Source organism: Sinohyriopsis cumingii, chromosome 6 (genome assembly GCF_028554795.1).
Source record: "Sinohyriopsis cumingii isolate HCF-2022 chromosome 6, ASM2855479v2, whole genome shotgun sequence".
Taxonomy (NCBI): domain Eukaryota; kingdom Metazoa; phylum Mollusca; class Bivalvia; order Unionida; family Unionidae; genus Sinohyriopsis; species Sinohyriopsis cumingii.
The window spans coordinates 51,176,067-51,191,410 of record NC_142966.1 but is presented as its reverse complement, the minus strand read 5'-3'; the positions used below and the strand labels follow the sequence as shown (position 1 = coordinate 51,191,410).

Here is a 15,344-nt window from a genome sequence, read left to right as displayed (position 1 = left end):
AATATTGCAAACAAGCAGGAAAACTGTTTGGTTTCTTACTGTTTAATGGAAAATTAGCTGAACAACTAACATTTGTTCAAAACGTTATAGTAATTTCACATGAATTGATACAGCTTGTCAACAGAGCATTGCAATCTTCGTCTTAAGAAATATTCAAGGAATGAGATACCTGTTATAACCTTATTATTACTCCGTTAGAATTATGAATGATAACCTACATAATTTGACTACTTCTCTAGTAATCGGAACGATCCGATTCATTGTTAAAATTATATAGGAGCTCAGCGCCAATGTCCAGTCGTAATCCACGGGCCAGTTTTCCTCATCCTGATCATCATCCTGATTAAAGCTGCCATTGTTCCCATTGATAGAGAATCCGGCATCTTCAAGCAGTCCTTGATTGTAATAGGTTTTGTCCCTTGCCAAGATTTTGAAGTCCAGTTGATAACATTAAATAAAGTGATTTTTATTTTACAATGTTCACTAGCAAACTACATGCTTAGTAAATCAGCATTACTGCATAAATATTAAAAATTATAAATTCTAATAAACTGAAAATGAGTAATTTTCTTATAAATAAAAAACTTTTAAGACTCATTGTGTAACTCTTAAGACTCATTGTGTAACTCTTCAGACTCATTGTGTAACTCTTAAGACTCATTGTGTAACTCTTAAGATGAAGAGTCTATGTATGTTTTTACCCTGATCAGATCGATATTGTACCTGCAGTGGTTACAACGAACGAGTTTTGTTCCTGTTTACGAAATACATTTAACTTTGTGTTGTTGGAAAGAGGAAAGTGATTGTTCGTATGAATATTTGCATGTAAATAGCGTTTCTGTCCAGTATCACAATATAGATAATAATTTCATTATCTAAAAATGATCATCGGAAGGAAATAAATCCAAATTTGGTGTTTGCCAACACTAGCAGACTTTGAATACCTAGTAATCTGTGGAGTTGGGCTATCACAAATACCAGAAGTTCACCTACAAACAGTTTCACACAAAATCCACATACTTTTGAAACCACTGTTCCCATTTCTAAAACTAGAGAAAATATCTATACTACTAATACTACTACTACTAATAATAATAATAAACTGCAATGCATTTAGGTTCTGTGGTTAACTATTTCCTATTCACTGCTTGTATGTACCTCATAACCATTCTTGACTAATACAACCATGCCAATTGACTGGAAAATGTACATTTTATGAAAAAGTGGAAGATAATTGGAACGTATTAATGGGTTAAATGGAAAAATAATTGTAGCCATAGTTTCTTTTGTTTATAGTTGTTATAAATGTACACTTTGTATTGAATATTAAAATAAAAGTCTTGCTGATAAATAATTGTGTATGGTTTTTAATTATATCATTATGTTCAAATCCAAATTTATATAAAATATTGTTTTGTGCTACTTATTTCGTGAAAAGCTGTTGCATAAAAGGTTTACCATTTCAACCAATCAAGGATTTATCTCAAATTTTTGTGCAGCAACACAATTTCACATTTACAGTCAGATACATATTTTATAACTATCTGCTCTACATTAAGCTTTCTTTTACCTCTTATGAGTATTTCATTATTTTTTTATTTGTGTCGTGGCTAATTTCTTGAAAATTTGTCGATCGATAATATGTCCATGCATACGATGAGATATTAAGGTAATTTTTGATGTACCAGCTTATGTGAGTCTGTTGCATTGTGGGTAAAAATAAATAACCTCAACAAATATACTTATCGAGGGATTTCACTTTATTTCATTGAAATATGTACTTGTCGTCTTAAATGCATAATATTTGATAAACGCAGCAAATATTAACTTTATTTCCAATACCAGATGTTTAATTTATTCACAAAAAATGTAGAAATATGACGAAACTATGAAATATCTGGGGTGTGGTATTACCAAGATACAAAAATATATCGGAATACACGAACAGAAAGAAAAAAATGTACTTATGATCCTGTGAAGGTATACAACTGTTTCGACATTTATTGACTGGTACAGGCTCCTATCCATTAGTAGAAAGCAATATGGCCATCCCTCATTAGTCATGTGGCAATAATGAGTACATCCAAATAGATCTGTAAACGGAATTAGATGACAATATAAATTCATATTTATACTGAAGTGTAGAAATATTTACTGAAATACAATGTCCACGTCAACACAAACGAATTGACTTAAGTGAAACAAACTATATTTTAACTTCAGTGAAATAGTTATTTACTTTCAAAAAAGCTGAAAAAGACACAAGTTCAATATCCAGTTTAGTGATTTTAGTCTGTTTCATGTCTGATCAAGTCTTATTTTTTCAAAGTGACATCAGGAATTGAACTTCAATTAAGTATTGGAAATATATCAGCAGCTCGAGTCTATGAAGTAAGTGCAGCAAGACACATACATATACAGATATTTTTTTTACTGGATTTAGGCATCGAATATATTTGGTGACTATTGTTCCCCTTTGTCATGTACCACGTTTACGGTAAGTGTCATTATGATTGCAGGATTGAGGATGAAGTGCGCTTATTTGCATGCCTTAAGATGCGGATAATGGAGACTGATTATCGTAGGTTGTCTCTAAGTGGACGAACCTGGCAGTTGAGCAAAAGAGAAGCTGTTTTGTAATAATAATAATAATAATAATAATAATAATAATAATTATTATTATTATTATTATTATTTTAGGGCTGCTTTGTAGAACGGAACCATATTGGAAGTCATGTAAGTTACAACTCAGGATGCGTGAAATCAAATAAAGAGGTGAGCAAGCGCATATTTCGTCAGATTTGAAAGATATAGTTTATTTCATGGATGTGTTCTCCCAATGTGCTTTTTACCAGTAGGTGACCTGAATCACCGGCATTTAGTTCATCAGGAATTTTGAACTTGAATAACGTCGAGAGTTGTTTCAAGAAAGAGAGAAGGGTTTTCTTTGCAAGAAAATTTATTGTTGGTAGACAGCTATCTATTAATTAGCAAGGCCGTAACAATCTCGTTTCCTGTGAGAAAGAAGTAGAGATAATCTGACTTGAACAACTTCCAGATTATTATTTGCTTAAAGACATAGCACTAAGTTTGGGCTGCAGTTAAAGATCAAATTAGCAATAATTTATGGTAAAAGCAAGAAAGGTGCTAATATTAAAGCATAAGACAAATAATAATATGGTAGACTGTTATTGCTCGAATTATAAATAACCACTATTTCATGTGAAGTCATAAATGTTTCTGTGACTTATTGGCCGCGTGATCGCAGAGTGATTCGCCCGACATAGCGGAATGACACATTGCTCTTATCGTAATTTGCAGTTACAGGTCTGCATATACCAGAAGTAAATGGCAACAATCAGTGTCTCAAAATGTAGAAAATCGGTTGAGTCCTAAGATAATAGGTCACCTAGGTCAGGCAATCGCATTTCATGTCGGGTTCTTCAGGTTTTAGATGCTCTACGAATTTCTTCGTTAACCCGGTAGGGTTAGTGGTTTTATATTAGATTTATACACTGGTGGCTTTTAATATAATATAGCATTATTGGCAACTTCAGCAATGTTATGATTCAAAGACACGTCAAGACATAGATCTGTTCCTAGCTCTTTGTAAAGATGTAATAGAATAAACGCACCTATTGCATAATAATGTTTAAATGATATTTCTAATCTCTTTTTTTTTCAAAACATTTGTTCCATAACCACGTCTTCGGATGTTGTTTGCATTTCAAAATTTTTACTGCTGGTAAATGTTTCATCAGATACAAATAAGAACTGAATGACAGTTTTCAACTTATTATTTTCTCTTCGATTGCATATTTATTAATCATTCTCGACCATACTTAAACAAGTTGCAATTTTAACAAATTCATACATTTCTGCTGCTAAGATTCTTTTTTTCTTGTAACTTTATAGAGGCTAAGTGCTCTATTCCTTCTTTTTAAGTCGTGCGAGGAGAATAATAACGTTCCTGGTAGATGTTCAAGATGTTGTAAGACTTCTTTCTGCAATAGTCATGGATGTGGTGACGATGGTAGGTTGTGACGTTTCTTTATTTCCTTCTTGTGCCTTAATCTCCATTTAATAATTAAATGCTACAACCATCCAAAATTATATTATGCAGACCTTAAATTGTGTTGCTTGTTGTAATTCATTTATAAATTCCTATTGAATTTAACACATTTTATTGTATTGACTAAAACAGCCAGAGGCTGTTTAATATTTATGGTGATCTCGATCATTCTAAGGATTCAGCGCATATGGTGAACTGAAATTGTTTTGTAATAGCTGACGTTACACATTTTATCCCATTATTATTATCTGTCTCATTTTCTATACCTGTCTGTCTGTCTGAATGCATGCATGCATGCATGTATGTATGTATGTATGTATGTATGTATGTATGTAATGGTCTGTTGTGTAATATTTGTTTTCGTACCATTATTACATTTTTTTAAATTATGATGAATCTTGCTAGCTTCTAAAGATACTATCACTCCAGTAGCCTAGTGGTTAGAGCGTCCGCCTCGGATGCGGAAGGTCGTGGGTTCGATCCCCGGCCGAGTCATACCAAAGACTTACAAAAATGGTACTAACAACTGTTTAGCTTGGCTGTAAGCATTAAGAGGTTAGTGTTAGGACTGGTCGGCCTGGTGTCAGGATAATGTGACTGGGTGGGATATCATGCTACATGTATGCGGCATGATGCCCTAGTGCTAGACATCACTATAAACTGCCACAATGCAGACATCGTAGCGATATGACTGAAACATTGTTAAAGCTACGTTAAAATCCAAAATACACATACAATCTAAGGATATGTTTTTGTTGTTTTCTAACATTTGGACCAGATATTCTGGTTACGCATATCACGACGGTTAGATTCTAAAACGGTGACTGTCTCAGTATTTAGCTGAACTTTTTTTTAAAAAGAAATTTTATTAAGGTGCGTAGACCTCTGATTATGAGAGATTGTTCAAAATTTCTACAACTCCACTTTTAGGATTCGGTAGCAATGACTCGAGAGGACCTCTCTGTTTTGACTGCCAACATTTAAGCCATCCGTCTGAGTGTCTCCATGTTGTGCAATGTGCGCATGGAGAGGTGTGGTAAAAAATGGCTGTTTTTTTTATAAATTAAATAACGTTAATGGTATGGCATGTAATACATAATTTCCTGTGTTAGTCATGATATCTGTTAACGTTAACCGTGTGTTGTCTTGTTAGGGAAAAATTAAAAACCTAATGAAATTCATGATTAATTGTTTCCTATTAATACGTGAGCGGCATGATTGCTTTAATTGACGAACAAAAGATATAATCCTTGCACGGAATGCCTTTGATAGGAACCTTATCCAAAATTTGCCAATAAATATGGCCCATTTAATTTAAGCATGTAGCCTAGAAAAGTACAGCATGTAGGAAAGGCGGACATATTCATTGTATTAGGAAATCTGGTAACATTTGGACATTTTATTAACTTTTCCAAACATTATTTGTCAAGCATTTTGTCACATTTATTTTTAGATCTAATACTTATCAGACTGTTATTGTTTAAAGAGAGGTTATGTATTGTAATTGTTCTAATCTTTGGACTATTTATGATTAAAGAGAGGTTATGTATTGTAATTGCTCCAATCTTCGGACTATTTATGATTAAAGAGAGGTTATGCATTGTAATTGTTCTAATCTTTGGACTATTTATGATTAAAGAGCGGTTATGTATTGTGATTGTTCTAATCTTCGCTTTGAACAATTAAGATATATGTCGTATTACCTCTAACGTTTTCCTTAACAGCAGCAAATTAAATGATGTATGTTTCTGTGTAGAGAGCTGAAATATAAAGTAAAGAAAAGAATGAGGACACCAGAATTTTATTAGGTTACATATTGGATGAATAAATAAACTGAAATCATATATATATATATATATATATATATATATATATATATATATATATATATATATATATATATATATATATATATATATCGTTGCTGATAAATAATATCATGCTAATTATTGTAAAACAAAAAATGAAGGACACGTTGTTTGCCAATGTTGCAAATATCAAAAAGACTTTAAAGCCATTATATCAATGTATATTTCTTTGTTATGTGCTAACATAGTGTGAACTTCTTTGCACATTATAGTTCTGCTACATCGAAGAACGTCTGTGGGGTGACAACGATAAAGTCTACTCGATTGGATGTCGACCTAAATATGTAATATATTATGAAATGTCTCTTTAGAACATGCGTATATTCAGCACATCTTTTCCATATCTTTAGTATTCTATTCATTTCACTATTTAATAACTGTTCTTTTACATATATGTTACAGTACAGCACAGGTATTATTATCCAAATATGATATTTCTGCGATTTGAAAAGTCGCTTTTATGCCACTATATACTGAAATGAATACATAAATAACATCTATAACAACCCTTAATGTTAATCAGTGGCTACAACAACCCTTAACGTTAATTCAATTATAGATGCTAATAATTAAACCTATGGGTTAATGTTAAATTATCTACGGATAGGTATATAATAATGAGTGCCACTTTCTTGACATCAAATATTGTATGTAATACCACTTTAAATTTGCTCAAGGTGTATTTCTAGAAAGTTTCTAACAAATGATGCTTTAAATATTTCGTTATTTATCATTCTAGTGGCGACATTTTACAGTAAACAGAAAGATTTTGAACATAAAATGTTTATATAATATGATAGGTACTTTGTTAGAATTTTAGGGGTTTTGTTTTATATTATCATTTAAACTGTTGGATGTGGCACATTAGACTAAATTTCAATATTAGTCAACGTCATGCTGCATCTGCTTCAAACGGATCTCAGTATATATCTATTATTTTCCTCAGCATTGCCGTTCAGCTTCTAGCTTCCTAAACCCCGACCACGCCGTCATTGGACGATCTGTATCTACTTGTAACGAGTGTTGTGAAGGAGATTTCTGTAATACTAACTGCACCGTATTGGCATTGGCCCCTATCATAGGTGATCTCTCTCTCTCTCTCTCTCTCTCTCTCTCTCTCCAGTTAATATACATAACAATAAATGACATTTAATCAAAGAATTTGTCTTTTTGTACGTACAGAAAGTCATTATTCAGCATAGGTTTCAGAAAAATTTCGTATGAATATGTACTTAATTGACCTGATCCAAAATCGACGATATTTGTGTTTATTCCAAGTAGAAAATAATCTTTGCATCCAATGAGAGAATGCTCCTTAAGCATGTTACAAAAATGACTCAATCCATGTTGAAAAGGATATGGTATGTTCCATCTCTCAGTTTCTAAATTAATGTATGTGATGATATCCTTAATGTTGAAAAATCTCTTTTTTGGAAATTTCTGTATTGTAAAAGAAAATGTAAATCCACTATATATACGAACCGCAAAGGCAAATGTACGTATATTTTAGATCTCGAGTATTTCTCTATCCTTGGATATCATGTTTCAAGGACTGATCAGCTAAGCATTGATTGACATGAGGTTGGAGTATGTTTGAATATCTCCAAAAGTTTGATACATCAATCCTACTCTAATTGGTGTTCATACTGAAACATTCATCCTACTATACGTTGGTGTTCATATTGATACATCCGTCATACTCTACGTTGGCGTTCATATTGATACATCTATCCTACTCCTCATCCCAACAATATTAAAGGCTTAAGTTGCTATATGTACAAAATACACAAGAAATGATAATATGTCTGTATATTATTGATTGATGCACTCGCTTTGCACTTCTGTAGTCCTACGTTCAAATCCTGCCTCTATCATAGGCTATGTCCGTTACGTATTATAGGTTCTTTTCTCTCAAGAACAACATCCTCCAACATTATTTCCAATAGGCTGTTTGTTTAAGCCATTAAACATCGTATACAAGCAATGTACATACATACATATATACGCATACAAATATATATTTCATGATATCTATATTTAAAAAGTACATCATTAAGATTTGTTTGACGTTCAGTTACCGTTGCCTCAAAGCATTATCTTGCTTGGGGGCTGATTCTATCAGGCTGTCAGATTGTATTTACCTATTATGAGTCCTGCGGTTCACCGCTGACTCGGGCATGCCTATTTTTGGGAGCATTTATTGTGACCTGAACAGTCATGATGAATTATGTATATCTGCAAAGCCTAGGTCCAGGTGACCCAGGCATATTAGATATACACAAAAGTATCGAATAATTTACATATCACATAGGATCACATACGTTAAATTGTATGCATAATTTAGAGAGCATATGAAGCCGAACGCGAAGACTGGTGCTCATATTATGCCAATTTTCCCAAACACCATTTTACTTAAACTGTCTTTCATCGTTTTGGGTTTTTTGGGGCCTGAAAAATGTCACTTTTCTTGCCCTATATTTAATTTTGTTTGGCTCACTCACTGTTTTATATCACAAGATAAATCCTTGACGTCAATGATTTTGCTCCTGGGACTACTTCTTTTGTCTGCGTTTCTGGAAAACATAACCTTTCTGAACCGCTCATGGTTGTTATTACTTTAGAACGTATTCAAAGGTTTAAGTCAGTCATTCACAACGTAATGACAAACAAGCTTCGAAACATGCTTATCTCGTCACAAGAAAACCACATTGTTTTACAAACGCAGTGTGCAGGATCACGCGTGGCAATAGCTTGGAGCACCCTTCTCATGAATAAGAAAAATCATAACAATGTGGCCAATCGTCAAATATAATTCCAATATTTGTTAGGATATGTCGCTTCAAAAAAAAAAAACACTAGCAGTTACAACATAAGACTAATAAGAGTAAAGGCATATATACAATAGACGTGAACCCTGCATTCAGCAGAAGCAATGTTGTCATACACTAAGGACAATGGCAAATTGCTATATATTTTATTAGCTACAACATATATATCGAGAGCCGCAAATATTTTTGAACAATACCTGAATGATTTCTAATTCTCTTCTAGTTTATTCTTCAAACTTTAGCAAGAGATATGCAACTGGCAGTTTGCTTGCCTATGTTATTTCCTATTGTAATTTCTGTCACTCAGCTTGGCACGTTTGGAGTGATGCGAATACAACCATAGCTTGAAAATTTGAAATGTACGAGAGCGTTTTCTGACATTTTGTATGACGATTTCCCAGCATTTACATAAACAAGTCCTTAAGGCAAAACCACCCACCTTGAATGTGGATATACTTAGATCAATGACTTACAGACCCGTTAAATTATTGAGATGGGCTGTTCCCCAATGTCTCGATGACTTGCTATTTTAAAATATCATTAAAATAAATGCCATTTTAAGATACCAATACTCGCTGCCATACTTTGCTCCACATTGATTGGTACGTCGCCATTGGGCTTTATTTTAATCAAATCGACCGAAGGGATTCCGACAATAGTCTCGCGGGGCTAAACACCGCGAGCAAAACTTCAGAACGTGGCACATTGCATTATCCCCAGGAGTAGGTTTATCGAATATATGTAATCCAATAAAACTAACCCCGTTAATGTCACGTTAACAACTTACAAAAATAGTAGTAACAGCTGCCTCGCTTGGCGCTCAGCATTAAGAGGTTAGTGTTAGGACTGGTCGGCTTGGTGTCAGAATCATGTGACTGGGTGAGACATTATGCTACATATCTGCGGGATGATGCCCCAGTGTTAGACATCACTATAAACTGTCAAACTGCATATATCGTAGCCATATGACTGAAACAATGTTAAAGCTACGTTAAAAATCTAAATCACACACACATACACACACACACACACACACACGTTAATACTGTAAGGTGTCACGTTTGACATAGCAGAAGTCAAAAACTGTTCCAAAATGTTTGTTGCACATTTCCTTAAAGGATAAGATGTATGTCTTGCAAGAGCTTTTGCTTTCTGCTGTGTGTCTTTGTGCACGCGGCCTTAACTAAGCAGAAAGAAACCGGAAGCCACTATGAAGGAGAGAGGCGAAAATTGACCCAATAGCCAAAAGGCATGGAGCAGATGTTAGACTCAAATAGACACCAACGCAATCTGAAAGTCGCTCCCCAGTCAGTGTCGGGTGGGGTGGGGTTGGGGTAAAGCCACAATAGATACGTGTCGCTATGTGTCAATATGTGTCTTGCTCGTGCTCCATGACGCCGTGACGAAAGATTTCTTCTTTCAACTTTAGGTGGTCTTTGCTCGATTAGTAACCAAAGCTCTTCATTGGTACTGAGGTTGCTCCTCAGTTACTTCTTTATCTCTCCATTTTTCTCTCTCGTCTGGCGTCATCATATTAATATATCTATATGATAAATATTGCTCTAAATATACTAACTGGATACCAGTCAATAGCGGTTAGGAGTAGGAAATCTCAGAACCGAGCATTTACTTTTCCCTTTGGAACTACATTTGCACTGACACGCTATCACTGCGTACGCACATGACATATTTACCTTGACCTCCACAAAATCACCCTGTACAGGCATAAGCCACCTCCTTTTCTGTGCATATGTAAGCTGCAGTACCCTCACAAGCAGCTATAGCTGCATCGTTCTTCCAGTCTAGCGGGTTCCAAGAGCACGTGCTTGTTGCGCGGATCATTTCGGCCTATGTATTCCAGTATATATAACTTTTTTAATTTTATATACCTTTTGACAAGCACGTTATTTTATTTATTACCAGACAGCAATTTCATACAAGCCAGTTTGTTTTGGTCTTAATATTGAGAAAATGAGCTTAAATGTGACCACGGAAGTTTTAAGCAAAACAGTCAGCAGGGATCAGAGTTTAAAATAAAGGCACACAATCTTGAATTTTCCTATTATATCTAAGGAATTCTGAAGGCTCTACTCAAGTTCGAGGAATTGTTCATTTCTTTTTCAAGAATTAGAATGGTTTCTATTGTTAATTTTTTAAGGCTAAAACTGGATTTTGCACCATTTCCGTTCTCTCAACTTATGACAAAAATATTTATATCATCTGAAGATTTTGTGCAACATCATCTCAAATCCCAATTTGGCACCAAAAATTCTAGAACGTTAGCGAAAGCGGGGCCTAGCGGCATAATTATTTGTTGATAACAAAATATATGATAACTATGTTTTTTCCTTTGTTGTCTGAGTCGGACTGCAAGCCTTCTCGTGGTGTCAGGTTCAAACAAAGATTGTTTAACCTTTCACAGTATTTTTGTTTACATTTTGCCCTGCGTTAAATCAGCACCATAAATTAACAATTGCATTTTCTTCTATCGTCATAATATAAATTCCCGTCATCATACTCATGATAATCATCATCCTTATCGTCGTACCCATTATAAATATTATTATGAATATTGTTGTTATTCTTCCAGGTTGAATCGCATAATAATTGCAGCATACGTGAAACAGAAGATATTAACGCGAAAATATCGACATCGATGGAAATATATGCACATGTTGAAAATAACTTGCAACTTATCACAGTTTGAAACCAGGATTGCTATAATCTTAATGTCATTTCGCGAATTAAAACATCAGTTGCATTATTGTTTTTCTGTGACTTTTTTGTCTCCATTCTGCTTTTTTATAAGATTTGTATCTTAAATTAGGTTGAAATAAAATACAAAGAAGTATTAACGTTTGGTTTGTTTTACGAGGAAAATATAAACCATGGAAATGAAAATATAGTATCATCAAACTGAGAAATAGTTTTGTTGATTATTGTATGGCTACAATTTCCTATTTAGTTTGATGACCTATGTATTTAATGATTCCACATAGACATCGCAGATCTCCTCATAGTCTGAATAGTCATCTGTCGATAGTGTTCAGTTGCTAATTTGGTTGAGAAGTCGAATGTATCTGATGCATAGATATGTTCTAAGGTTTCATTTTTCCATTTTTTTCTATGTAGCTGTTTAGAACTTTACCTAATCGGCGTGGCGGAACCACTATTGTGCTGACGTTGGTGTTTGACCATGGTACAAACATGCATACATACTATCCACCATCTTCTCTTATAAAAACATACTTTATCTGTTTCTCGTAGTGTCAATTATCAGACATGTAAAACTAAAAGCGAGGAAAGTACAACAATATTTTGTACATGCCGCCATATGAAATACAAAATCCACGATATTACGTACTTAACTAGGTCACCCCAAACAGCTTATTATCATTAAGCAAATAGATTTAAGCAAAATATTTTGTTCATTTTTCGTAAAAGATAGATCCCATCCTATAACATATAGTTATTTCCATTTATTCCTTAAGTTTAGACCTTTTCATTATCTTTGATAATGTTTCTTCTCTGTGCCTAAATGTAAATATTTCATGACCTTCACGTGTCACTTTCTTGTGTATGTTTCTCTGTGAAGATGTATCATTGTCTCCTAATTGGTAAGACCTTACTTAGGTCGAAACTTTGGGAAGTGTTCTCATGCCTTTTTCCAGCTTGAATATATGTATGTATGTATGTATGTATGTATGTATGTATGTATGTATGTATGTATGTATGTGTGTATGTTTGTGTGTGTTTGTGTGTGTGTGTGTGTATGTATGTATGCATGTATGTTTGCGTTAAACTATACAAAATATACGAGTATGGTAAAGAAAATACCATTGAAGCAGAAAAACTAGAGGAAAACATTTAATCACATCAGGGAAAAACTCAGTGGGAAGGAAATACAAAAGCAAGACGATCAAGAAATAAATGATAATATAAAGAGCAAACGGCTTGAAAAAACTGTAGTTATTTACATTGGACTAGCACATTTTAAATGAATTATCGAATAAATTATCACGTTAATTGTGAGTGTAATTCTTATCAATTATATGTAAGATAGTCAAAAGAGAAATAGGTCCGTTGACATAACCTAATAAACAGATTGTTGTTCATTTGTTCTTCTGTGCATCAGCTCTAATCCTTTTGCCGCCATACGCTTAAATTTTTGCCACGTTAAGTCATCCATAAAGACAGTTTTCCACTCCCTTACCGAACAGGATGTGACGTAGAGTGTCATCGTTCTGACAGAAAACACAGTGTGAGTCAATGTGGCTATTCAGAATATTATTTACTCACTTATCATATTGCGTTCATGGCAGAATAGAAACAAATATCTTTAAGAAAACCAGTTCTCTTACGCAAGTATCATTACTAAACGAATTTGCGACAAATTAAGGAATCAGGCATATTACAAGTAGTCCAAAATATCCACAAAGCAATGGTTTCACCGAAAGAGCCGTTCAAACAATTAAAAAAAGTTTAAAAAGTAAACTATCCTTACATAGCTCTTTTGAGAAATCGTGCAACACCATTACTAAATGGATACCGCCCCGCCGAATTATTGATGGGAAGAAAATTACAAACTACTTTGCCAATGGCACCAAAACACGTACAACCGAAATGGCCAGATTTAATGAAACTGAAGAAATCGGAAAACTATCAAAGGCAAATTCAAAAGAGAAATTATGATCGTCGACATCACGTTCGAAATATGACAAAACTTCAGGTAGGGAATAAACTATGGATTAAAGATCATTTTTCTTCAGGCATTGTTAAGTTTGATGCATCCACACCTCGTTCATACGTGGTAGTAACTGACGAGGGAGAGATACGACGTAATAGGATAAATTTAATTCCCATGCCTACTACATTACCAGAGCCAATCAGAGTGACTGTTACAAACGCTGATACTTTGACTGACTCAGATGAAAGCAAAACAGTACCAACCAGTCAAAACGGAAGATTGTCAAAACCACCCGAGAGACTGAACTTGTAAAAATGAAACTGATGTAGCTTCTTTAGAAATGCGGTCATCAGATGATATTTTGTTTTAATGTCAACTTACTCAGGAGGGGAGAGGTAGTGTAAGCCTTAATCTAATTAGCTTTGTAATACCACTTGACAGTAAAAGTAATCAGATATTCCACATTGGATTATAACTGATATACACCAAACAGAAGGTTTATGTTATATGTTCACTGGGGTTTAAGTTCCATGGGAAAATACTTTCAGGGCAGTCTTTCCTCCCTTTCCTAACTCTAGTGATGTCTTTTATTTAATAAATAGTATAGAACACCTTCTGCAGTTATTCTTCAATAAGAATAACATTACACTCTACTATTTAATATCTAATAAACTTGGAACTGCATTAATACAAATGATGGGATTTGCGAAATATACGTGAGTTATCGGTGTTCTTTAAACTAATGTAGTAATCAACATCATTCAGATTTTTGCTACCTGTTAAAAGATTCATTCAAATACATAATCCAGATTCCATTTATCATTTGGTACTAATTTTGAAACTACTCTTGACCTTTGTGTCATTTCTATAACTTTTCTATCCCGATACTAATTTTTCATAATAATTTTATTGGCATGTTGTTTCAACGGATTCCGTTATACATGTTTAATTAACGATGTGCAACCTCACGAGCATAACTGCAAATCTAATTATTCAATCACAGAGGACGTGGGAGGACATAAAAAACCCAAGCAATGAAAATCCAAGGATGTACGCTAACTCTCTATCTCCAGATAGATGTCCAGTAACTATTTTCAAATGTTATATGAACAAACGTTCGAGTGATTATTTTTTACTTTGACCATCCATTTTACCTTGCCCCTGTGAGCAATGGGTTTTAGGGGCAGCAGTTGGGGCAAACAAGCTTAACTTATTCAAATTCATGAAAAATATGTCTATGAAAGTAAACTTGCCATAGTTGACTTCTAAAAGCATTACAAACTTGAGCGTGAGAAAATATCTATGCCAGAAACTAAAATAAAACAATGTTATAGACACACAATCTATACACATGCCTGGCCACATAAATCCTAACTCTCTCAAAAACTACCGAAAACTTAATAACAGTCAGAAATGTGTTATGTTGAACATGCTTTCTTCTACTTTTGTCAAAGATCTCCTGTGTGCTCCAGTTGAACCAAAGTTGTACATGCAATCACAAATTACCAATAATGCACTTACCAATCACAAAGAATAATTTATTCGTCCACACGCTCTTCCACATGCAGATTTCCCTGTTGCATATCCCTACACTACTAATAGCAGCACATATTTCTGAGACCAATACATATATATTTTCCAAGAAACCGTAAACGTGAAAGTTCATAACATGGTTTTCCAATATGGACTGTGTTTGGAGGGTCTTTCACACACGGGGTTAATTTCACAATCAATATTAATTACAACACCAGCATGTCATAAACATATTTACATCCTCCAAAGAGAAGGAGAGGAGAGTTATATATGATAGTGACACAGATTTCTGATCACCAATGAATAATCAAACGCACGGTCATTCACACTACAAGTTACTTTTCATTATAGTATAT

The 15,344-nt window shown here is 34.0% G+C and overlaps 1 protein-coding gene across 3 annotated transcripts in view; it reads left to right on the top strand.

The window, feature by feature from the left end:
* LOC149796916 (peptidylaminoacyl-L/D-isomerase-like) overlaps positions 1-11,505 on the top strand; it is a 48,614-nt gene extending 37,109 nt beyond the window's left edge. For 2 of the 3 annotated variants that reach the window (XM_089960306.1, XM_089960307.1), the window contains 6 exons: positions 2,701-2,775; positions 3,946-4,033; positions 5,003-5,103; positions 6,153-6,224; positions 6,887-7,022; positions 11,359-11,505. In XM_089960306.1, the coding sequence (XP_089816432.1) occupies positions 2,701-2,775; positions 3,946-4,033; positions 5,003-5,103; positions 6,153-6,224; positions 6,887-7,022; positions 11,359-11,363 (477 nt within the window). In that variant the 3' untranslated portion in view covers positions 11,364-11,505. Of the gene's footprint in view, positions 1-2,700; positions 2,776-3,945; positions 4,034-5,002; positions 5,109-6,152; positions 6,225-6,886; positions 7,023-11,358 lie in introns of all 3 variants that reach the window. The other variant, XR_016421478.1, reaches the window with a different exon arrangement.
* The last annotated feature ends 3,839 nt before the right edge of the window (positions 11,506-15,344 follow it).